The sequence below is a fragment of the Pseudonaja textilis genome, chromosome Z (genome assembly GCF_049901715.1).
Source record: "Pseudonaja textilis isolate UNSWEBS1 chromosome Z, rPseTex1.2, whole genome shotgun sequence".
Classification (NCBI taxonomy): Eukaryota; Metazoa; Chordata; class Lepidosauria; order Squamata; family Elapidae; genus Pseudonaja; species Pseudonaja textilis.
The window spans coordinates 79,796,729-79,822,691 of NC_142008.1; the positions used below are offsets into that span (position 1 = coordinate 79,796,729).

General features: G+C 35.9%; 1 protein-coding gene across 7 annotated transcripts in view; it reads right to left on the bottom strand.

Annotated features, from left to right (window-relative positions):
• Positions 1–435: 435 nt before the first annotated feature.
• Positions 436–25,963, bottom strand: part of CEP72 (centrosomal protein 72) — a 66,083-nt gene continuing 40,555 nt past the window's right edge. For 2 of the 7 annotated variants that reach the window (XM_087916012.1, XM_087916006.1), the window contains 7 exons: positions 25,028–25,079; positions 22,563–22,654; positions 17,206–17,338; positions 14,948–15,150; positions 13,432–13,558; positions 11,144–11,249; positions 436–732 (listed from right to left, as the gene is read on the bottom strand). In XM_087916012.1, coding sequence (XP_087772138.1) covers positions 594–732; positions 11,144–11,249; positions 13,432–13,558; positions 14,948–15,150; positions 17,206–17,338; positions 22,563–22,654; positions 25,028–25,079 — 852 coding nt within the window. In that variant the 3' untranslated portion in view covers positions 436–593. The other 5 variants (XR_015740032.1, XM_087916008.1, XM_087916010.1 and 2 more) reach the window with 5 other exon arrangements.

Consider the following 25,963-nt stretch of genomic DNA (forward strand, 5'->3'; position numbering starts at 1 on the left):
TCAATGTTTGGAATACTCTACCTGACTCTATGGTTTCTTCCCCAAAACCCAAAAACTTTAACCTTAGACTGACTACTATTGACCTCACCCCCTTCCTAAGAGGCCTGTAGGGGGCGTGCATAAGTGCACCAATCGTGCCTACCGTCCCTGTCCTATTGTTTTTTATTTTCTTATAAGTATCTATCTCATGTATTCAAAACTATATTTATTCTTATACCTGTATCTTGTAAGCGACTGACAAATCAAATAAATACTAAATACTAAAATATCATATAACAATTTCAGTATTGTATCCATTGTATTACTAGTGTATGATAATTACAGCTCTATCAATAATATGTGTCAAAATCATGATTCATATTTGAAAAATCTTTAAGGTGAATATCAATCCCCATAAGAAGAGAACATTTGTTACTGAAATCTGCATTAAAATCATGCAATATTTTTAATAATCTAGTAATATAAATGATATTTAATAACAACATAACATATCCTTCACAATTAAAGTCTTTTTCATGTCACTTATCGCAACAATATTTATCATTTAGACATTCTTTACACAAAATTTCTTTTATTATTATTATTCTCATTGTTTATGATTTAGAAGATAGAGTATCCATTGTTTTCTTTAACTGATTGTAGTTGCAATGTAGTTGCTCTATCTCAGCTTTATGTTTTAGATGCAATTCATTTAATTGTTTTAAGAGATGTTCATTGGTTGAAATCAATGTTCTGCAAAAAAATAAAAACATCAAGTTTGATTTAACTGACATATTCCATTAGAAAATAAATTTGAGGCATGAAACCTACTGGGAAGAACAAGCCTTTGCAATTAAAGCTTTGCAACATACTTACTGTAGATCATAGAATTGTAGTGATATAAGGGCCTGTGAAGATATTCTAGTCTAACCACCTGTGCTGGACAGAAATCCTCAAATTATCTCACACAAATGGCTGTCCAGTTATTTTCAAAATCTCCAGTGAGGGTGCATCACTGCTTCAGGAACCAAATTTTTCCATAGTTTCATAGTTCTACTATTAGGAAGTTTCTTCTTAGTTCAAGTTTAAAATTTCTACTCATTGTTCTATCTTCTGGCACTACGGAGAACGAGTCCACACCATTCAAGTATGACAGTACTGCAAGTATTGGAAGACTGCTACTTGGGCTTTTCTTCTTAGACACAGAATCAAAGAATCATAGGGCTGGAGGGAACCTTGACAATCTTCTAGTCCAACCCCTGCCCAAGGCTGGAGTCCTTTTTAAAAAAAAAAATTTGTTTAATTTTTTATTGAACAAAACAATTAAAAATATTGAACATAGTCAGTTTGACATAACTTTTGGTCAGTATCGCATATGTATATATTTTCCTATATACAGTTATTCAAATATATACATATGTACATTTGTTCGCTCATATATTATATTTTCCAACATCATTGGTCCTCTTTTCATCTCATACATTCATTTACCCTCTCAGGAACTCCTTTCCCAACTTAAGACCTTCCTTTCTGCTCCTACCAGTGATAGAATCTATCCCAAATTGCATAAAATGCTGACTCATCTTTATTTTTCATTTCTAAAGTTAGCTTGTCCATTTCAGCACATATCAAGATTTTGTTTATTACTTTGTCTTCACTCAGTATGTCTGACTCTTTCCAGTTCTGGGCAAATGCTATCCTGGCTGCAGTAATAATATGTATAATCAAATATAGCTCATCCTTATTGTAATTTTTTGACATGATTCCTAATAGAAAGCATTCTGGTACATGATCTAATTTAAAGCCCAACATTTCCTCTAACCACTTCCCCATCCTGAGCCAAAACTCTTGTGCTTTTTTGCAGCTCCACCACGCATTTCCCGTTCCACTGAGCATTTCCAACAATTTGGGGACTGGCTTTTATACATCTTAGCTAATCTGGCTGGTGGAAGATGCCATCAAGAAAACAGTTTGAGCAAATTTTCCTTATATGCAGTGGCCATGGTAATCTTTTTACTTCTTTCCCTTATTGTTGGCCAGATTGATTATAAGAAACATTTGATTCCTCTCCACACAGCTGGGTTAAGAAATGCTTAGACATTTTTGGAATTAGCAGCAACATCCAGAAATTCCCAAAGATTTCTATGAAGCTATGGCAAACTAAGTTGATAGCCTGTGGAGAAGAACTTGGTGAAGTTGAAATCAAATGAGGAATCTTCTAAGATGACCTCATTATCATCTCTGTTATTTGTACTTTTGATGGCGCCACCAACAAGCATTTTGAACAAAGTTACTTTGGCTATGAATTGGCAAAAAAAAAAAGTTGAAAAATTCCCATTTGCTCTACATGGATAATTTAAAACTGTTTGGAAAAACAAAAGCTGAATGGAGCTCACTGCTGAAAAGTTTAGCAGAGACATTGAGATGCACTTTAGCATTGACAAATGTTATGTCTCCTTGGAAATTCAAACGAACAAACATAAAGCAGCCCTTTCACAATCAAATCAAACTGAAGGAAATAACAAGATAACGACTGGCAGAAACTGTTAGGACTCCCCTTCGAAATTCAAACAAACAGAGAGCTCTTTGCTATAACGTCCTCATTCAAAATAGTCATTTTGTTCCTGGCGAAATGCACCAGCTCAGCTGTGTCCTTTTATACCCATTAAGGCAACGTGCTAATTAACTGGCTTGCCCTTCAGATTAACGTTTCCTGGTTCTGACGTCAATCCACGATCTAACAGTCATCAGAGTCAAAACTCCCAACAGGACCGATCCTTCCAATCACAACAGACAAATATGCAACAATTGCTATTAAGGCATAAAAAAAATTGAAAATGATGGATTTGAACTTGATAATAAAGAATTGATAAAAGCAGTAACACCAGAAGAAGGATACAAGTATTAGGAATTTTGGAAACTTCTGACCTATTGCACAACCAAGTCAAGAAAGCTACTTCCACAAAATACATAAAGCAAGTCTGGAAAATTTTGAGATCAAAGCTAAATGGAGGAAATATCATAAAGGCAATTAACACAGTGCCTTGGCAGTGCCTGTAATACGATACTCAGCTGGAAGAATTGATTGGACTCAGCTAGAACTTGATAACGTAGTTTGAAAGATAAGAAAACTAATGACAATGCATCATGTTCTGCACCCAAAAGGTGATTGATTGTACTTGCCTAGATCTCAGAATGGCAGAAGACTCTTACGGATGAAACAAAAAGAAGAAAAATGGCTTAAATGACTACATATAAGAAAGCAAAAGAGCCTCTGCTGAACAGGGTGAACAAGAGAAAACTCTTGAAAATGTAAGATTGAAGGCAGAATATTGAAAGGAAACAATTGAGCATCATATTTCTAACTAGAAAAAGAAGTGTATGCACAGTCAATACTGAAGGACGTTGAAGGAAAGGTAGAAACAAAGCTAACATGGAGATGGTTGTGATATGGGGTGCTGAAGAAAGAAACTGAAGGCTTCATTTTGGCTGCCCAAGAACAAGCCCTAGAGACCAATTCCATGAAAGCAAAAATTCAACATGTTACTAACAACAGTAAACGCCACTTACGCAACAAGAAAAAATGAAACAATGGATCACCTTATTAGTGCAGCAAAATGATTTAATCATCTGAGTTCCTCTTCTTTATACTTTTCCCAAAGTCTCAACATCTGGGCAATCAAAACTGGATGTAGTATTCCAGGTATTCCAGGTGTGGTCTTACAAAGGCTTTAAAAAGCGGTACTACTATTTCATGTGATTTTCATTCTATGTCTCTGTTTATATAACCATTGTATTAGCTTTTTTGGCTGCTGCTGCAGATTGCTGACTCATGTGTAAGTGATCATCCACTAGGACTCCAAGGTCCCCCTCACATTATTTTTGAGCCAGTTTTCACCTAATCTGTACTTGTACCTTTGGTGTTTCTTACTGTTATGATATGTACAGAATAACCCTTGAGTAACAAGGATATGCACATGGAAAGGTTTATGAGTGTAGTTACAAATAACTATTCAGCCACACACTAAATTGAGTTAAAATTTACTTTAAGAAATAGCAGTCCAATAAATGGTCCAGATCATATTCGTTTAACAGTCAAAGAATATCCAATTACAAAGTCTTCTTACTGGTTGCCTTTGTCATTTATGCTGTGCTTATACTTTGATATCTTTGTTTACTGTAAATGACAAAGGCAATCGGTAAGAAGATTTTGTAATTGTAATTAATGCTAACTTAGTTTATGACAATAAAAAGCCTCATGATGTATGTATTCATCTGCTCCATAGACGTATGGGACATATAAATTTCAAAATACTAAAGAAAACTGTTGAGTTATCTAATGGTATAAAATTAAAACCTTGTACAAAATATTTAAATTGCAATGCTTGCAATCAAGAAAAAAGCAAGGTAACTCCTGAAAATAGGGTAAATGGATTTAAAACCAGTGAACCATTAGAGGTTGTTTTTGCTGATATTATTGGACCTAAGAAACCTAGTTTAGGTGGAGCCTGTTACATATTAAGTATAATTGATCATTTTTCCAGCTATGGTTTCTGTTATTTAATGAAAAGAAAGATAGAAACATACCAGCATTTTGTAAACGGATTAAAATTTGCTGAAAGGAAAAAGAAAGTTATTAGCTTAGTAACAGATAATGGTACTGAATTTACCAATAGAAAATTTGAAGCCATGTTACAGAAAGCTGGCATTGAACATAATGTTTTGCTCCTTATAGACCACAACATAACTCATATATTGAATGGTTTATCAGAGAAACTTTGGGGTGATGCAATAATGTGTGCTAACCATGTTTTGAATAATGTAGTGAATTCAATGACTGGCAAATTACCATTTACTCGTTGGAATGGAAAAAAGCCAGATCTCAGTTATTTACATACATTTGGAACCCCCAGCATGGGTTCATATTCCCACGCAAGTAAGGCAAAAGGGACAACATAGAGCGAGACAATTATATTTTGTAGGTTATGAAGCTAATCATAGATCATTTAGATTTTGGGAGCCAAGTACTACTAATGTATATTTGTAGTGCAAGTGCTAAATTTCTGGAGCATGTTGGCTGGAGAAAGCTTAAACAGGAATATAATAAGGAACAGGATAGTGTTGTTGTTGAGACTTCATTTACCAATAATCCTAATAATATTGATGATAAGATAGTGGAGGAATCCTCAATGGAGGAATCATCAATAGAAGAACTCTATGACTATAGAAGGCGGGAATTTGATAGAGGAGGTAAAGGAAGAGGACATGCCAACAACATGTACTGAGTTGCCTAGGAGGTCAACTAGGGAAAGACGTCCACCTGACAAATTTCAAGCAAGCATTGTATGTCAGGTTAATACCTTCTAACTTCAATGAAATAAAACTGTATCCTACAAAGGATCAGGTAGCTTGGCAGGAAACTATGAATAGGGAGTTAAAATCATTAAAGGATTTAGAGGTGTATGAGGATGTAAAGTTACCACCAGGTGACCGTGCAATAGGTTGCAAATGGGTGTATAAGGTAAAGACTGGTGTGGATGGGACTACTACCCATAAAGCAAGATTAGTTGCTCAAGGATTTGCTCAGTCAGATAAGGAGTATGGTGAAGTGTTTGCACCCAGTCTGAAAATAAATACACTGAGAGCAGCATTAGTTTGGGCAGCTAAGAATAAATGTAAAATAAACCATGTAGATGTTGAAATTGCATATCTACATGCACTTTTACATTTATATGAAAAAGCCATTAGGTTTAAAGGATGATGGAAAAACTCATTATTGGAAATTAAAGAAAAGTCTTTATGGTCTAAAGCAATCTGGTTATGAATGGAATAAATGTACTGTAAAGAAATTAGTTTCAATAGGTTTTGAAGCTGGTATAGCTGATCCTTGTTTGTTCTGAAGATAAAAACATGGTTTAATTTCTCTATTACTGTTATTTATGGATGACATAGCAATTATAACTAAAACTGAACAAGCAGCAAATGATATTGTTTATAGATTACAGAAAAAGTTCAGGATTAGAAATTTAGGGGAAATTAAGCATTATTTGGGTCTAGATATAGTGAAAACAAATAAAGGGTTTAAAATTTCGCAAGCCAAGAAGATTAGCCAATGATTAAAATGTTATAACATGGAGCATTGTAAATCTGCTAAGACACCAATGAGTAAGGAATTTACACATAGTGATATTAAAAATCTGATGTTTGATAAGGAAATATATCAATTCTTAATCGGTAGTCTATCATATCTGGGTAACTGGTCTAGACCAGATATATCTTACTGTGTAAACCAATTGGCTAGGTATAACGCTGAACCAGATGAAAGGCATTGGCAATCAGCTAAGCGAATAATTAGGTTTTTAAAACTCACAATCCATTATTCATTATATTTAGAATCAAGTAATGAATTAGTGTTAACTGCATATGCTGATGCAAGTTTTGCTACTGATATAATGACTTGTAAGTCAACATCAGGTATAGTGGTAATGTTGGATAATGCTTTAATAGGATGGAAATCTATTAGGCAACAACATATTAGATTGTCCACTATGGAAGCGGAATTCTCATGTTTATCATTAATGTGTATAGAATTGATATATTATGAACAATTGTTGAAGGATATTGGAATTACTGTACGTGATCCGATTATTGTTTATGAAGACAATCAATCTGCAATTAATATAGCTACTAATTTAGCTGTTAAAACAAGGTCTAAACATACTGATTTAAGATATTTGAATGTTAGACAGTGTTAGACAAAATAAATTAATTCAGTTAGACTACTGAACATAATATTGATCATTTCATGAAAACTCAAAGTGCAATTAAGCATTAAAGAGTGTTATGAGAATTATGGTTTAAAGATGTAATGTATTATATATTGACCAACCCAAAGGGAGAATGTTAGGAATTGTTGGACAGCCACCAATTAGTTGGGTTGGCAATATATAAACCAACAATGTATGTTTGTAGCTTTAAGACAAAATCACTGTATTAATTTATACTATATTCCAATTGGTTGATTATATTGCAAATTACCATAAGAGGGAGCTAGAGATCATAGCTTGCTCTCTCTGACATTCTGCCTCTCTGACATTCTGTTGCTATCAAAGGTTCTCTGTTGTATTTATACTGTGCTTATATTTTGATAACTTTGTTTACTGTAAATGACAAAGGCAGTAACTGGTAAGAAGATTTTGTAATTGGATATTCCTTGGACTGTTAAACGTATATGACCTGGACCATTTATTGGACTGTGCTATTTCTTAAAGTAAACTTTAGCTCAATTTAGTATATCTGTATGTGGCTGAATAATTATTCATAACTACTCTCGTAAATGTTTCCATGTGCATATCCTTGTTACTCAAGGGTTATTCTGTAAATATCATAACACTTACCCATATGTAAAACCTTGTTTTTCTCCACATTAAATTTTATTTTGTTGGATAATGTTCATTGTTCAAGTCTGTCAAGTTCTTTTTGGATTCTTGTCTTCTAGAGTGTTGGCTATTCCTGCCAGTTTAGTGTCATCTGCAATTTTGATGAATCCCCCTTCTATTCCCTCATCTAAGTCATTTATGAAGATATTGAAGAATACTGGGCCTAAGACGAAACCTGCTTACTTTCCTCCACGTAGTTGTAGTACCATTAAGGACTACTCGATGAGTATGGTTTGTCAGCCAGTTACAAATTCATCTGATAGTGATGCTGTCTATCCCACTTTTTTGTAGCTTTCCAAAGTGGTAAGTGGTCTACTTTGTCAAATGCCTTACTGAAGTCTAAATATACTATACCAATAGCATTTTGCTGGTCTACTAATTTAGTCGCTTTGTCAAAGAATAAAATAAAATTGGTTTGGCATTATCTGTCTTTAACAAACCTATGCTGGCTAGTAGTTTTAACTTTATTTGTTTCTAGAGTTGATGTAGTTCTCATCTTCAAAAAAGGGAAAAAAAACAGACCCAGGAAACTATAGACCAATCAGCCTAACATCAATACCCGGGAAGATACTGGAAAAGATAATTAAAAAAAAAACAGATCTGCCAACATCTAGAAACAAGTAAAGTAATAACTAGCAGTCAGCATGGGTTTGTTAAGAACAGATCATGCCAACCAATCTTATTTCATTCTTCAATATAGTGACTAAATTAGTAGACCAGCAAAATACTGTGGACATAATCTATTTCGATTTCAGCAAGGCATTTGACAAAGTAGACCACAACTTAATTCTTAGTAAGCTAGAAAAAAGTGGACTAGATAGCACCACCACTAGATAGACTCGCAACTGGCTGACAAACCACACTCAATGAATAGTCCTTAATGGGTCAAAGTCTACATGAAGTATGCAGTGGGGTGCCACAAGGTTCTGTCTTAGCCCCAGTACTCTTCAATATCTTCATTAACGACTTAGATGAGGGAGTAGAAGGAGAACTTACCAAATTTGCAGGCGATACTAAGCAGGCAGGAATAACTAACATCCAAGAAGATAGGCTAAAGATCCAGATGGATCTTGACAGACTGGAACACTGGGCTGTATCTAACAAAATGAAATTCAATGTAGAGAAAAGTAAAGTCCTACCACTTAGGCAAGAAAAACCAAAAGTACACATATAGACTGGGTGAAACCAGGCTCAATAGCAGTAACTGTGAGGGGGATCTTGGAGTCTTAGTGGACAAAAGCTAAATATGAGCCAGCAGTGTGCAGCAGCAGCCAAAAAAGCTAATGCAATCCTAAGTTGCATTAACACAGGGATACAGTCGAGATCAAGTGAGGTACTAATACCACTCTATAAAGCCTTAGTAAGACTACACCTAGAGTACTGCATCCAGTTTTGGTCACATTATTAAAAATATGTTGAGACTCTAGAAAAAATGCAGAGAAGAGCAACCAGGATGATGAGGGGACTGGAGACTAAGGCATATGAAGAACGGTTACAGGAACTGGGCTTGGCTAGTCAAGTGAAGAGAAGGACCAGGGGAGACATGATAGCAGTCTTCCAATATTTGAGGGGTTGCCACAGAGAGGAAGGGGTCAAGCTATTTTCTAAAGCACCTGAAGGCCACACAAGGAACAATGTATGGAAACTGAACAGGGAGAGATTTAACCTGGAAATAAGGAGAAACTTTCTGACAGTAAGAACAATCAACCAGTGGAACAGCTTGCCCTCGGAAGTTGTGGGAGCGTCATCACTTGAGACCTTCAAGAAGAGATTGAACTGCTATTTGTCAGAAATGGTGTAGCGTCTCCTGCTTGGGCAGGGGGTTGGACTAGATAACCTTTTAGGTACCTTCCAACTCTGATTATCTGTCTGTCTCTGTCTCTCTCTCCCTCTCTCCCCCTCCCTACCTCTCTCCTCAGTAATCTCAGGAAGAAGAGGCACTGGTGAGCTTTCTTAATCAGACTAGTGGTGTTAATCTGCCAGGACAAGCCCTCAGAGGGGTGGATCCCCAGGAACCTGAAGCTGGTGACACGTTCTACCATTCTCCCATTGATGTATTTAGGAGAGTGTGCGTGACCATTCTTTTTCTTGAAGTCCACAATGAGCTCTTTGGTCTTGTTAGTATTAAGTAATAAGTTATTGTCAGCACACCACGTAGCTAGGCACTGCACCTCCTCCCTATAGTATTTTTTTGTATGTAGATTGATGCAAATAATGAGTTAAGCAGCTCTGCTTTCTCTCTAGTCTGTTACTTCCTTGCCATCTTCTCTCTTTAGTACACCAACTGTTTCCTTGACTTTTTTCTTGTTATTTATATGTTGAAAGAAAGTTTGTTTTTATTATCTTTGACTTTTGTTGCAAGTTTTTGTTCATTCTGAGCCTTTCCTGACTTCATCTTTGCAGATTTAGGCCATCTGTTGATATTCTACCTTAATTATATGTCCCTCTTTCCATTTTTTGTACTTATCCTTTTTGTCTTTCAGTTTATCAGATGCTGGTTTCTTCTTGGATTTCTTGTTTTTCTTTTTCTTCCATAGCTGTTCATAATCTCTTGTTATTGATTTCAAATTCATTGTTGTGTCATTGGTCCTCATGTGTAGGAGAATAAAGAGGTAGTAATCTGTGGGGTTGATTGTTTCAGTAAGGTACTCAGTTACATCTTTAATTTTTGCTCCAGGGATTCTGTGATATCAGTTTTTGGCAGAGCTTGTCTTCAAAGCTGGTGTATTAATATAGAGGTACTCCTGACTGAATGTAATAGGAACAGGTAAGAATAGAAAGAGCGGATTTGCCATTTTCTTTATCATTATGTTGTATATTTTATCCTTTTGACTGCATTGCGTTGCTTCATTTTGGGGCTATGAATTGCTCAAAGTCAATTGGAAATGAGCGACTGCTAAGTTAAATAAAGTAAATAAATAAATAATTGTGCGTGGATGGAACTGAAGAACGTGGTGAGATTCCTGGGATGCAAAAATACTGTTAAATTTATTTATTTATTTTATTCAGCGTCTGGCAAGTACATGGACTTATAGTAGTTCAAATGTTAATGTCCAGTCCACCCAGCCATTCAAGGACAGAGTGGTCTATGTTGAAAAAAATAAGACATTGGACTGATATAAGCTCTTGATGGACATTCGGATACAATGTGATGGATATTTCGACCACAGTCACATTAAGAGGTAGAGACAAGAACCCATTTAAACAATGAGCCCAGGCAGACACCATGTTGGGTATGGATCCTGTTCAGAGTTGACCAATGCTGGCAAGGAAGGTCAAAACTGGCATATTTTATGTAGGATCATCTATGTAACTGCCTGTATCTGAGTGTTCAGCAGCTCATTTGGCTTTCCACTGAATGTTGATGTCTAAGTTGTTAGGCAGCTATTAAATGAGTGCCAGAGAGGGCTTTCTGGATTTAAGCCTGCCAATTGATAGATGAGGAAGATCAGTGTGCACAGGAAGAAATAGATTTCTCATAATTTGGTTGTACTCCTTCACTAAGGCTTCCTGCCTTCATAGAGGTGGTGATGCAATGTGACTCAAGACAGGGATAATTAATTAGGGGATAAGTAATTAGGAGTAGATTTTATGCAGCTGCTTATGATCCTCATTGTATCATTTAGTCTAGCACTGATCTTGCTAGTGTGGCAGCTATTAAGCCAATACTGTTAAATATTAGCATATAAGAGCAAAATTTGGGATTCAGTATCAGCTATCCTTACCTATGGCTTTCCTGTAACATCTCTGTCAGTTCTCGCATCTTGTTAAAATTTTGGAGATGTTTCTTCATACTAGCATTCTCATCAAGTAAAAGTTGGTCTTCAAAATCTAATGCAAAGTTAAAAAAAAGAACTTGATTTACAAACACACAAATATTATGTATGGAATAGTTGGAAAACTAAAAAGGAAACAAACATGAAAAAGATTATGAGTTTGTTTATGAATTTCCACTTTTTATTTTTCTCCAAGCCAATTCACACAGGTAGTCATCTGGGTATGTACCAAGACTAGCCTGTGGTATATCTGACTTTTAGAAGAATCAACTGTATCATATGATATAGTACCATTTCCATTGATCAGCTACTGATCTTGACAGAATTAAACTCTGGTCATCAGGATACAAAACAATATTGAGACCATAGAAAGAGTGCAGAGAAGAACAAAAAGATAATAAGTGGTCAGGAGGCTAAACCATAACAAATTTCAATTTAGTTTTTGTTCTTGGATACAAAGTGTGTTTTTCTAATCATTTGTGCCTACAATAAATAGAAAATAACTACTGTTCCACAAAAATTTTGCTTCTATGATCAGAGCACTGATATTTTAAATTTATCTGTTTTCAAGAACATTCTCAATTCACATTCAATACTGAGTAGATTTCCAGAATATTATGGATCTTTGAGAATTGTCCAAGATTTTATAGAATTTGCCAGAATTTCTAGAACTTTCTGGAATTTCCTAGAACTTTCTAACACTTTCTAGGAGTATCCAAAGAAATATAAAAGTACAGGTGTTACACCAACATTTTTGCTTGTCTAATTGCTGAGTAAGAGAATTGTGAATATTAATATTTTATTTAGATGGCATCAAGAAGTTGTTTTCACCCAGCAGCAGATGCATTTTGCTATGTGTATGGACAATTTATCAAGACAAGAGTGAAAAAAGTGGTCTTCGAAAACATCTGTTAAGAAAGGTATACTTTGGCATGCCTGCCAGGGATCAAGGCAAGTCCTGGGCACCTCATTTCACATGCAAACACTGCAAAAAAAAAAAAGAAGTAGAAGTGTTGAAGATAAGATGAAGAATTGCTGCTTACTAGATAAAATGCCAGTGATTTATTACCATTTTAAATAGTTGCAATTAAGAAAATTTTCACTATTTTCAATCTTTTAGGAAAATACAGACTACAATATATATTTTATTCCGATGGCAATATCTTGCACAATATTAGGTAATGTGTGAAATAGCATTGTTAAAAAATTATATAATTCTGCCATGTTTACAGGCTGAATGGAAAAAAAAAGAGAGCCATGAAGTTTGTTATTCCAAGAATTTGATGTGAACCAACTGACCACTCAAACAAGTGCTACTTCTACATGGTGAACCCTTCCAATAATTAAACTGGCAAGAGTGCATTTCCTGTCATGTATCCATCCATTGTCCCGAGCACTATCCTGAGCTCCCTGGTACCATCCCTTCAGAGAGGAATCAGCCATCTTCAAGAGAGAGAAGCAACTCAGACAGCAAGAAAGACATTGCAGATACAGATTATAATTTCACAGATGCATCTGAGGAGAGAAAGTCATACTTCCTCAACCACAAAAATCACAAGATCAAAATTTTGTGATAAATATAGCCACTTTTGCATAGGCTTTAGATATAAACAATTGAAATATAACACTGATAAACTGGGAACAAAAATTGTGTTACAGTTATTACAGTGTTATATTTTCTAGGATCTTCCCGAGTATTGATGTTAGACTGATTGGTCTGTAGTTTCTTTTCCCCTTTTTTTGAAGATGGGAACCACATCAATGGTTTTCCAATCCTCTGGTAGTTCTTTGGTGCTCCGGGATCTTTGAACGGTTTAATGGTTTTGAGATCACTTCTGCCAGCTGCTTCAAAACTCTGGGATGCATTAGTATATTTCCTTGATAATAAATTCTTGTTAAAATAGATATTCAAAACATATATAATCAATTTTGACAATGTCAATGAAAAATGAAATTTTTCCTTAGATGAAGGGATTCTATGAGAGCACAACTTTAGATAGATCCCATCTTTCAGGAACTCAAAGTAGAAGCAAAGCTTCAACAAACTGAATTTGTTACTTTGACTTTTTAAACAAAGAAAAGTTATCTACTTATTTCTATTTCTATGATACATTCAATATTAGTAAAACTAGCAATATGGTTTGTATTTTAATATATATAGATAAAGGCTATAATTAATTTTAACTATAACCAGACAGTGAAAAGTTAATTGGAACAAACATTTTCCCAGAATTTACCAGTAATCTGTAATGATGCTGTATCAGCAGTATCTGAAATCTGAATGCTTTCTTCCATTTTGAATTTATCAGCTTTTAAGCCTTCTTTTTCTTTCAGTAACTTATTTAAATGTTGTTTCAATACACCCTAAGGTTAGGAGAGTAAAGAAAACAGGTGAACACGATTAAATTAAAATTTTGTGACTAGTTAGAAAAACAAGCTGAAAATGAAAGAATCAAATTTAATAGAAGTAAATGAAAAAGTCTTCATTTAGGAAACAAAATTAAAATAAATATATTGGGCCTGCTTTATAGTTCAGTCCCATGAGACAAAGGAAACAAATTCCATGTTGATTGGCTGTCGCTGCTGCCTTCATGTCCCAATCCCTGAAACCGCTCATTCAAACTAGCAGCAAGCAGAAGTGCCATCCAGGTTGGGACCAAATGAGGCCTGCAGGGATGCTAGCCTCATGGCAAGAAAGTGGCTGACTTTTACTCAGGCACTGACAAGGTTATTTTCCTTAGCTCTTGCATTGTTATAGCTTTACTACCATCTAAGTAAAAGATGGCCCAATTTTGCACATGGGTCAGCCTATTCTGGAATTCTGAAGATCTTTGAAAGATAAAAGAGCGATTGGAAATGGGGTGGGGAGAAGCAATTGGCATCTGGGAGTTTAGCAAAGCAGGGCCAGTACCTGTGGAGACCCAGCAGGGCAGGATGGGGGAAGAGGAAGCAACTACTGGGACGCCCAACCAATCGCTCAGGATTAAACCAAAATGCACTGCACAGCGCTCCCAGGTACCTCAAAATGTTTTTTTCCCTTGTTGTTGCGGGAATGGGGGGAAAGCGGGAGCGACTCAGATACCATTGTTGGAGACGGTACTGGCGAGAGAGGCACCAGTGCTGGCGGGAATTGTGGAAGCTATGGAGGCCCAAGAAGCAGCTGAAACACTGCCGGTGGACATCCACACTGCCGCCGCCCACCCGCTGACCCAGGTCTGCAGCAAAGGCGCTTGGCAGGTGTAGGGAGTCCTCCGCGCCCCGCCATGATCAGCCGTTAGGAGCGGTTGGTGGTGAGGTGTGGCTGCCCATGGGGTGCTTCTAACAGCAAGTCCCCCCGCCCTTCCTCCCCATTTCGCATGTTTTAAAATAGGCCTAAATTTGGGGGAGGGGCTTAATTTCATTTTATGCCTAGAAAACATGTGGGACTTCCTATTGGGGGGGCATATTGTTGGAGAAACACGGTATGTATGTGTGTGTGTGTGTGTGTGTGTGTGTGTGTAAAAAGTTGGGTTTTGTGTTTATGGATTATATTAAATATTTGTAACTTTACATACCTGAAAATATTTGGAACGTGTTGAAATAAAGTACAATTAAATGCTTAAGAAAAATGAACTGATGAAGGGTTAATAAGTTCTATTAAATTCCTGCCCTAGCATAGGATTATTAGTAATAGTATAATTACAATTAAATACACATCAATTCTCACACACAAAAAGTTTTAAAGTATTAAAGAAAATACTATATTCTGCTCACCATATCTTTCTTAGTTTTGCTCAACTCTGACTTTAGATTTTTAATCCTGATGCTATATTGTGTCTCTTGTTGAGATAAACACTCTTGTAAGGCTTCTTTCTCTAAGAGAAGTTTATTCACCTCTTCATTCTCTGTTGAAGAATGTTTCTCTTGACCTGCTGGCAGAGATTTCTGAACTGCAGACAAAACCATTTCCGCTTGAGCTGAGATGTAAAGAAATTTATCTAAGTCTATAATTAGCAAGAATAGAAAATTAAACAAAATAAAGTGCCTTCATAAATTACTGGATGTTAGAAAATTCATTTTCCAATTCTGTTGGATTGTTATAGATAGCGTGTCTTACTGTATATTATTCCAGCAAAAAATAGAACTGAGTTTTGATTAAAGTACCACTTTAAAATCAGTAAGCTGATTGCAAGATCAGTCAAGATCATTTGATAATAAACGTTAGTATTGATACTATTATTTTTCAGTAAAAGATTGGGTACTCTTATTAGCATTTGCTTATCTGAAGTAATTAATGTAGACAAAGAAAAACATTTACTTTACCCCCCCCCCGCCAAAAAAATCCCCCATAGGTAATTAAGGTTACCTAGGTCCAAACCTACATAATAAGCCACCAGTTCCACAGACTGGGCTTGAGAAATAAAAGGGTGCTAAACCTTGGAAACAGAAGGAGCCTTGTTGATAAAGGACAGCAGCAATTTAAAGAGCACTGTGAAGAATACAGTCATCAAGCCAGAGACAGTCTGGTAAAAGCCCATCCCAGATCATCTGGATTAGGAGCTGAATGGACTGAGCCCTCCAGCAAGGTACTATGTCTATGATCAGGATACAAGACCAGCACTTCCCAATATGGCTACTGCATGGTAAGAGTCTTTCTTCTCTCTTGCCGACAATCTGCTGATGTTCTCTGGCAGTGCTCCTCCCTGGATTTGAATGGGAGCACTTAGGAATGACCCAAGACAGGGAAGGGGAATCTTGAAGATTCTAGTTCCCCATGGGAAGGGTTGGAAAGTCCCAGGGCTTTCCTCCTTTCCTTCCTCATCCTCCTTTTCAGCAGTTTGTTTTCTAAGGAAGTCTGAGTATTAACTTTCACTTTTTGAGTGTATTGTTTTATTATGCTTTTTGTCCTTAAAAGTTCTAGCTGTTCTTTTTTTGTTTCCCTTTCATTTATGCTGCTGCTTTGAATAACTTCTGCTTTCCTCAAAAGGAAACATGGCATGTTTTGAGACGGTGAAATGCTTTCACTTGATTTACATCAGACTTTCACCACAGGATTTTTGCATTTTTTTATATTTGCAAAATATTCTGAGTTTATTTCATTTGAATTTTTCTTTCAAACGGGTGAAATATCTAGAAATACTTCTGATTCAGTGTTCTTTTTCTTTGTTCTCTGATCAAGTTACACAGAGCAACAAGTTATCACATTACAGACAAGCAGTGGTGGTTGAAATATCAGAAAATACCTTCTGGAAACATGCAATTTTTAGTTGAGAGCTTTTTTTTTAAAAGTTTGATGAGATGATAATGGTTGTGGAAAATATGCAGAAGCATGTAGCTTTGAACAAGTTAGATTCACAAAAGGACAATGATATGAAAGTTGCAGACCAAAGGGATATAGACCCCTTGATTGAAGAGACTGATACACCTCACTTGAAATTACATGTCGTTGCTCTCCCCCCCGCCCCCAAGTCATCAAGTCCAAATTGTGTCTCCCACTGTGAGCTGTGCTAGAGATAAATAGTCAGGTTTTTGGTTACCATGCTGGCTATCAACTCATAAACAGACTGGAATAGAAGATTAAAGACCCATGTAATCCCATAAACTCAGAGAACTCTACTGCCAATCCACCCATGGCATTAAAACAATTAGAGAGATTGTTATGAAGTAGAGAGGCTATATTCTAGCCTCAGTTTTGATTCTCAGCCCACCTTCACAAACATGGAATTAAAATTGGCTATCTACTGAACAGCAGTCCTGTAAGACATTTGGAATATTTGATAAAAATAGTTATACTTTTGCATAGGCATCCCAGTTGGATGTCTCAACATTATGAATAGAAATTGCCTATTATTAAAAAGAATGACTGTCATCTGATAAGTGATATTCAACTGGTTGTTATTTGCTGGGCACCCTTGCCTTGAAGGGTGATAATCTCAATTAACTTAGTTGTTAAAAGCAGAAGTAACCACATCATCAGAGAAAAGTAATCAAATCATCAGATAGGGTAATTGAATTCCAGCATTCATTCTTACCTAAAAAAGTCTCATTGTAATGGAGTGATTTGGAACCATTCCAGTATTTGTCAACCAAGTCAAGTAAACATTTCATGGGTGTTGCGTCATATAAATTTTTATTTATGAAATGGGTTGTTCCTTGAGGTAGTGCCTTAAATGAAACAAATATATTACAATTTATTTAGTATGAACCTTATGTGCAGAAAGCAGATTAAAATAAAAACTAAATTAGTAACTAATTACAGTGCATGTAAAAATTAAATTGCAACTTGCTCTTTCACTTTTTCTGAAAAAACTAAATCTGAAAAAGATGGACATAATTTATAATGAGGAGGTTCACATAAAATGCACTATGGATTCTGTATTCCTTCTATTCCCTTTTAGGTGTAATATATTTGACTGAAGACTATCTTAGATACTTAGCACATAAATGTCATCAGATTTATAAAACCCAGTTCTTAATTCAATAAAGAATATTAAACAATATTGTGGTTTATTCATTGACACTTTGCATACTATTTTAAAACTTCAGCTTCAAATGATTAAGAATTAAAGCACTGTATTCAACTCAACCCTGTAATAGTCTAATATCTAGCCATACTTAATAAACTACTTTTCAAATTATCGGTTTCAATGGAATATGAGAAAATGAATTCATAAAGCTAATTATTTCTAAGTTCTCTGGCCAATGGGTTGTACAGATAAATAAGATAATATTAAGAAATTATTACTTTTAAATGGGAATAATTAGTATACAACTATTGTGATTTTAGGAATGCCTTTTCCCAAAGGGGGGCATGATAGCTCAGTGATTAAAGATGCTGAGCTTGTCAGTTGGAAAACGAAAAGTGTAGATTCAAGAGCAGAGCATTGCTAACAGGATGAGCTCCTGGTGATGGTCCAAGCTCCTGCCAACCTAGCAGTTTTAAAGCATGTATGTGCAAGTAAATAAATGGATACTACTTTTGTAGGAAGGTAACAACATTCCATGCGCTTTGGCATATAATAAGGCTGGCCACATGACCTTGGAAGCACCTTTAGACAATGCAGGCTCTGCCCCTAGACTCAGACATGACTGGACAGGGAAAACCTTTACTTTTACCTTTATTTCACAGAACCCAAAAATGCAAAATAATGAAATACATATCTAAACAACATGTTAAAATACCTATTCAATTAATAACATGAACCGAGTTAATCGAAGCCAGGTTAACATTAAAATCTTGAAACTTTTCCAAAAAGAATTTGTAATAATGTTGACCATATAGTAATAAATTAATAAAATGAAATTATTTCTGGAGTTATCATTAAAAATACAAAATACAAAATTAAAAAAATTAATATAGTATTTTTTAAACATAAACTATGCATAAAATTGACTGCAGGTGAAGATAAGATTATTTACCCCAAACAGTAAGATAGTTTATCCCAGGTATTTTTAGTTTTTAAATAAGAATTTAAATAAGTAGATATTTCTGCAGAAAATGGATGAATTGTGACTGCTCTGAAAATGGTATCCAATTCTGGGATGTCACTATGTGGCCTGCAGGGATGCTGGGGTGCAGAAGCCTACTCTCCATCCCCAATACAAGCTCTGGAACATTAAAGATCAATAGAAGGTAAGTAGGTGATGGGGAGGAAATTATGGCACCTAATGGGGGTGGGAAGTAGGCCCAAGTCCTGTGGGGACCCAGTGGGTGGGAAAGCAAGCTAAAGGCTTGTAGGGATCCTGGAAGATGGGAAGAGGAACACAAGGTACCTCAGTTGATGGGGGAGGCTCTGAAAGTTGCAGACCAGTTGGGTGTGTGCCTGCACCAGCCCTCTTTGGCCATCCCCTACTCTGAGGCATCCCATGCTCCATTTAATAACTATTCAGTTGCTTAACTGCTTTGGGAAGAGCAAGAGTGGAGGTCACGTGAAGTGATCATGTAGGTGCATTACTTAACAATCATCATGATTTGTGACCATAATAGATAGGTTCCATGATGGTTGTAAATTGAGATCTACCAGCATTTGGAATAATCATAGCCTTGAGCCACTGCATAATCTCATGGGACCAAGAAGTGCATAATCCCCTCATGAATAGCCAAAATCAAGACACTGGCTACAAGGGCAGTCAATGCTGTATTCACCTCATTAGCAGGCTTGGTCTTGTGCAGTTAGAATTAACACCTCTAGCTCTTTCTTCAATTTTCATGTTCTTAATAATTGCCAGATCTTATTCTTATCAGCTAATCTTTTTCTTGACTTCAGTGTGCTTGATGTTGCCAGCTTGAAGGATGCTTAGGTATTTGTGATGATTATCTTCATTCATATAATATCTTGATTCCTTCAGATTTCACTATTTTTCCCCATTTGATGGTAAGCAGGACACATTTGTCTAGCCCAAACTCTATTGCAATATCTTGGCTATATATACAGACAGTGTTGAGCAGCAATTCCATTTCAGATGGTATTTTTCCATACAGCTTCAAATTGTCCATGTAAAGTGGATGGATAATTTGGCAGGTGTTTTTGATGTTTATAGCTATGGCCCAAGTTATTCAGTATATTAACTTGTCCAACTCTATTGCCATTGACTAGCAACCATGTCTTTCATTATGTCATTGATATTTGCACAAAGCTTTTGATGTTTCTACTGACTCTACTGGCAACATCAAGCACATTGAAGTTATTTCTAGGCACTTAATTATCCAGTCATGTGGCAGAGAATAAAATAACTTTATTTATTTTAGTTTGTCAAGCATGTATGAGAAAACAATTATAAGCATAAACATACATATAAATAGGTATAAGTATATACATAATAAATGAATACGAATAAATGGGAACAGTAGGACAGGGACAGTAAGCTAGTGCTCTTATGCACGCTCCCTTACAGACCTCTTAAGAATGGAGTGACATCCACAGTAGACAGTTTAAAGTTTTGGGGCAGTGGTGGGATTCAATTTTTTTTACTACTGGTTCTGGCTTGGTGGGCGTGGCAGGGGAAGGATACTGTAAAATCTCCAGTCAGAGGTGGTATTTGCCGGTTCTCCGAACTACTCAAAATTTCTGCTACCGGTTCTCCAGAACTGGTCAGAATTTGCTGAATACCACCTCTATTTTGGGAGTTTGAGCAGAGGTGGGATGCTACCAGTTCTGCCCGGCTCTATAGAACCGGTAGCTCTGAAGAGTAGCAGACACAGAACCGTTTTTGCTGCTTTGTGTGGCATAGCTGAGGTTGAAAAAGCAATAAAAAAGTGGTTTTTCAAATGCTGCGGCACCCGCAAGTGCCGCTTATCAGCTGTCCGGGTGACACAGCTTTAGGTGTATTATGAGCACAGAAAATGTAATCACCGAACAGGTAGTAACACCAGTTGAATCCCATCCCTGGGTTTGAGGATGTAACAACAGAGTCAGGTAGTGAGTTCCAGGCATTGAACACTCTGTTGCTGAAGTCATATTTTCTGCAATCAAGTTTGGAGCTGTTTACTTTGAGTTTGTATCTATTGTTTCTTGTAATCAATCCATGCTACATTGAAGTTGGTCTTCCTTCTCTTGAAATTTTCCAGAACTGTAATGTCAATTAGAAGTTGGTCTTTTGTTCATCTTATACAGTATTTGGCTGGTTTTCTGTCTGCTGAGGTGGAAAGAGCTTGTTTTCAATTAGATGGACTGCATCAGCTAACACATCATTTAGCAATTTAAAAGTTGTTGGTAAGCAAGTATTAAGTCTGTAGTTGCCTGGTGCTCCCCTTTTGCTCAGTTTCTTTTTACAAGTGCTGACCAATTCTTGATCTTTCTTGCCTTTTTCTCCACTATTTCTCCTGATATTACAAGTTCTTTCATTTTCATTTTTATTCTTTTCATATCCTTTAACAAAGCTGGGTTCTTATTATATTTCTTTGAATTATCCCATATTTTTGCCCCAAACTGCACTTTTCTTCCTTGCCAGCTGCTGACTTATTCGCTGAAATCTCTCCATTGATGGGCTGGTAGAAATATTTTTTAATTAGATGGAAATTGCAGATTATGCCTATAATTACCATATTTTAAGTGGTTTTAAAAGTTGTCTCTTTAAGTATGTCACAATTCCATTGAGAATTTTTTTTTAAAAAAGTTACAAAATTAGTGAACCAGTCAGAGGTAGTATTTGGTGGTATCTCCGAACTACTCAAAATTTCCACTTTTGGTTCTCTAGAACTGGTCAGAACCTGCTGAATACCATCTGACACATACATATACTCAACATATAACAACTTATCAATGTCAACCAGATATATCTACATTCCATATCTTACCCCATTTTCTATAAATTCATTTTTAGTACTTGTTAATCAGCAAAAGTCCAGCAAAAGTTAATAAAAGCAACTACCAGCTAAGTGTAAAATCCCCCTTTCCATTTAGCTTAAATACCTCTCATCCCTCTCTCGAGGACTTCACAAACCCTCAGATGAAACATTTCCTTTAAAAATATAGCATGTGTTTCAATAATTCACCTTCAAAGTCTTGTTTTGTATTTGAAATTAGCACTTAAAATTATTTCAGAAACCATTTTAAAGCCACTATGTGTTGTCTATTGTGAAAAATTGCAAAAAAAAATTTTTTTACAAAGCTGAAAAGATACAATTTTCAATCTTTTTACATGGATTGAAAGAAAATTCATTGGATGGGTAAGTTTGCAATAGATTTTTCAATCTTTAAAAAGAAAATGAACCAAAAATTAAAGTTCCAAAATGATTAATAAAAATTGAAGTTTGGTTGAACCTAGAGCCCATAAAGGGCTGCATATATGGCTATAATATAATATAATATAATATAATATAATATAATATAATATAATATAATATAATATAATATAACATAACATAACATAATAAAGTATAGTATAATACAATATAATATATATGACTCCCAGCTGATTGCAACTGACTGTAAAAATATTTGTTTATCTACTATCTACTCACAAAAATATCAGCTGTTTGAGTAAGTATGTTTAATCTTTAGGTCTCTCAGTAATAGAGAGGATTTCAGCAATCTGGATCTCACACCAGCTGTTTTTTGTCTATAATGCCCCCACATCTGCAGAGCAGAGAAAACTGTGGATGTTAGTTTGCCCTGCCTCCACAAGAAACCTAGATTAGGAATATACATGATCAGCTTCCTGGTTGCTAACATACAGTATATTTTACATTTAACCACTTACCGATTGACCTTACCCTACAGTTAAGAATTTATATCAAATTTATTGTGGATATTTTTACACACATATGCACATACAGTCACCTGCACCCAACACATAAAATATTATATAGGATTCAGCAAGTAAGGAAAGACTTACATTATATCTCAAATTTGCACATTTATTTAAAAAAATAGGACAGATAACTTACACCTTTGCCAGTAAATCTCTGTTCTTTGAATCTAGATGCTTTTTGAACCGGTCCAACCATTTTCTGTGAAATGAGTAATGATTCATTCACTCCTGATGGGGCAACAAAAAGAAGAAACACGTGGCTATTTAAACATTGCTTTAAGTGGAACATCTGAAATACAGTAGTTAAGTTTGTTGGGTTAAGAGTGACTAGAATTAGGAGATGAAACATTCAATACAATCAGATTATTTTCATAAAAAAATAAAATATACTTACCCAAAGCAACAAATTTATTTTAAGATACATCAAAAATTGATTAAAGAAACAAATAACTAAAGTGTACTTTAGATTTCTAACAAAGCATCAGCAGTTTCCTAAACAGCCCTGAGCAAAAGCAAGACAACAGCTTATTTGTCTTTGGTTTACCACATTACAAAGACAAGATAAAGGAGTAGGTAGACACAGCATGAATTGCAGAATGATGTTGGGATGTTTTTGATAAACTCATCTATATAGACTTCTCATTAGTTATCCCTTCCTACTAGCCTGGGAATGTCAGGATGTCAACTATACTACAGCATTGATTAGACTTGGACATTTTATATCCGGAATGGGACAATTGGCTGTGCCACATGGCCGTGGACACTTTACCCAGATCCCAGCCTACTACTCCCTCCCTGCCCCAGATACTTAACCCCAGCCCCATTGCCCAGATGATTCACTGAGGGCATTCCTCCCCTTCTACCCCTCACCTGTGCTCCTCCCCACCACTCTTGCCCTGCCATTTTTCCCTGTTGCATTGTCAAGAGCGATGAGCAACAACATTAATTACCAGAGGTGCTTCCCCACATGGGACAATTAGGCACAAGCATCAGATTGATGCACTGCACTGACAGCCTGTCAACCTGGTTTTGTTGGCAGCCCAGAATTCATCCAATGATGCATGAAAAGCCTTGCCTCTGGCCATACACAGAACGCTCCCATTTTCCAAGCAGGGAGCAGCTGCTATGATGTGAAAGGTGTGAAGGAGGACAGTGGATTGAGAGTGGGAGGAGGTATTTGCACAACCACTTCTGAAACATCTTGCCAAGATTACTGTAGAGACCATTCCAGGTAATTGTCAGGCATTAATTGAGTATCAAAGGCATTAAAACAAAAAGTGTGTCTGTGTGTGTCTTGTGTCACTTCCCTTCTGCTAAAAATCACAAGTTGGCTGCACAGGTTTTCGCCCACTCAGGAGCAGAAAAAGAGGAGTCTCTTTGCTTCTTTGGAGGTGAAGCAAGCCTCTGAACATACACAGAATGCTTCCTCTTCCTCTAGTCCTGGATGGGCGATACCCTGCACAGCTAGTACAGGGCTTCTAGGGGAAGGAAAGAGTGCACAGACACACAGACACTCACACACACACAAACACACACACACTCTTTTTATTTTAATGCCTTTGAGATTGTTTTAATGCTGGGCAATTACCTGGAATGATCTCTATAGTATTCTTGCAAGTTGTTTTGGAAGTGGGTGTGCAAGTGCCTCCTCCCTCCCTCTGTCCACTGATCCCCCACCCATGCCTCTCGCACTGTTGCAGCTGCTCCCTGCCCAGAAAATGGGGCAATCTGCATTTGGCCAGAGGCAGGGCTGTCACACATCACTGGATTAATTTTGGGCTGGCAACAAAACCAGGGTGGCAGTATAGTACACAGATTAAGAAGAAAATAGATGGAAAAATTCAGAAAGTGCTAGATGAGATTAAATTGAAAGAAAGAAAAAAAATCACAAGATCACCACAATATACTTAATCAATTAAAATTATTGAACAACAACTCTCCATGTTGATTATCTCAGACATTGAAAAGAAACTGAAATATACAAAACAAAAATTCATTGAACATGCAAATAAACTAAGGAAATGGTTGGCACAAAAATCCTCTAAAAATTGAATATAAGTTCCTACAAGATGCCAAAGAAAGTGATGGCTTGTCAAACCTCAGATTGTATTACTAAGTCTATTGTTTGATATGTTAAAAGATTGGATAACGTTGAAAAACTCAGAGTATTAGACCTTGAAGGTTTTGATTTGAGATTTGGGTGGCATGCTTACTTATAAGGTAAGGTAAAGCTTTAGCCTCATTTTAAGATTCATTCTATTACACGATCAATTGGCCATGTATGGTAGAAGTACAAAAGAAGATTGGCTGTTAAGGTACCACAGGAAGCAGTACATAAGTTATCACCACAGGAGGCATTACATAGAAAGGAGATGCTACTGGAACTTAAATCAATGTTTACTAATACTTTTATTCAACTAATATTGAAAACTAATTTGAGATTCAGGCATAATAAAATCAATTTAGCCTTACGCATATTATTTTTGATATTAAAGATCAAAATTCAAATAACGAATTAAGATAATATCTGTTATCAATTTGAATTTTGTGTGCATTGAACATTGAAATGAAGTACACCAAGCACACTTGTATATAATCTACCTTTATCAGTTGTTGTTCCTTTCAGTGTATTTCTGTCTTCTGACATGGGGTTCTAAGGGGGAAAAATGATATAAACACAATGCTTTAAATTGGAAGAAAATATGTAGTTTGCTGGAGCCTGAACTACAAGCCCAAGAAACTTACTATTAGGCACACTGAGCTGGAGCTGTTCCAAGTTCTAATTCAACCACATCTGGAGCACAGATCAATTTTGGGAATTTTTAAACCTCTAATATCTATCTTCCTAATATCCATCTATCTATATGTATCTATCTATCTATATGTATGCTACATATATCTATATCTACCTATATGCTACATATAGATAGATTTCTATATGTTCTATTTCCATTACTTATGGTGTTAGTGAAACATATGTATATTACATTAATAGTTAAACAACAGTAGTGTTTGTCTTAGAAAATAAATGCATTTATGAGACAAAGAGAAAATGGATCTATATACCTTCACTAATGATTGCAAAATTGCCACACACTGAAAAACCTAAAAAAAACTTGTAAAAGTATATCTTTTTTTATAGACAGCTAATATACAGTTAAAACCTTCTTGAAAAATTAAGTATAATCATGTACTTCAGACAAGTAATACCTGCATTTTCCCCCCTGCTGGTGTTTATAAGAGCCTAAATTCCAATTCCCTGCTAAGAAAAATAGGCTCTCTTATTTTGTTTCCTATACCATTGCACCCTCACTGGTTTGTATTTTAAATTATATTCTCCTTGTCTATGGAGTTTGTATGGTTCCACAAACATTTTAGCTAAATGAGAAACCAAGTTTGATTCCCCTAAAATATGTTATTTTAAAATTAGTAAACAGCAGCATATTTGTTGTTGTAGGAATATAAATAGTTTTTTAATGAGACAAAATCATGGAAAATGCTTTAAAATTATGGACATTTTGCAGCACCATTGACTGT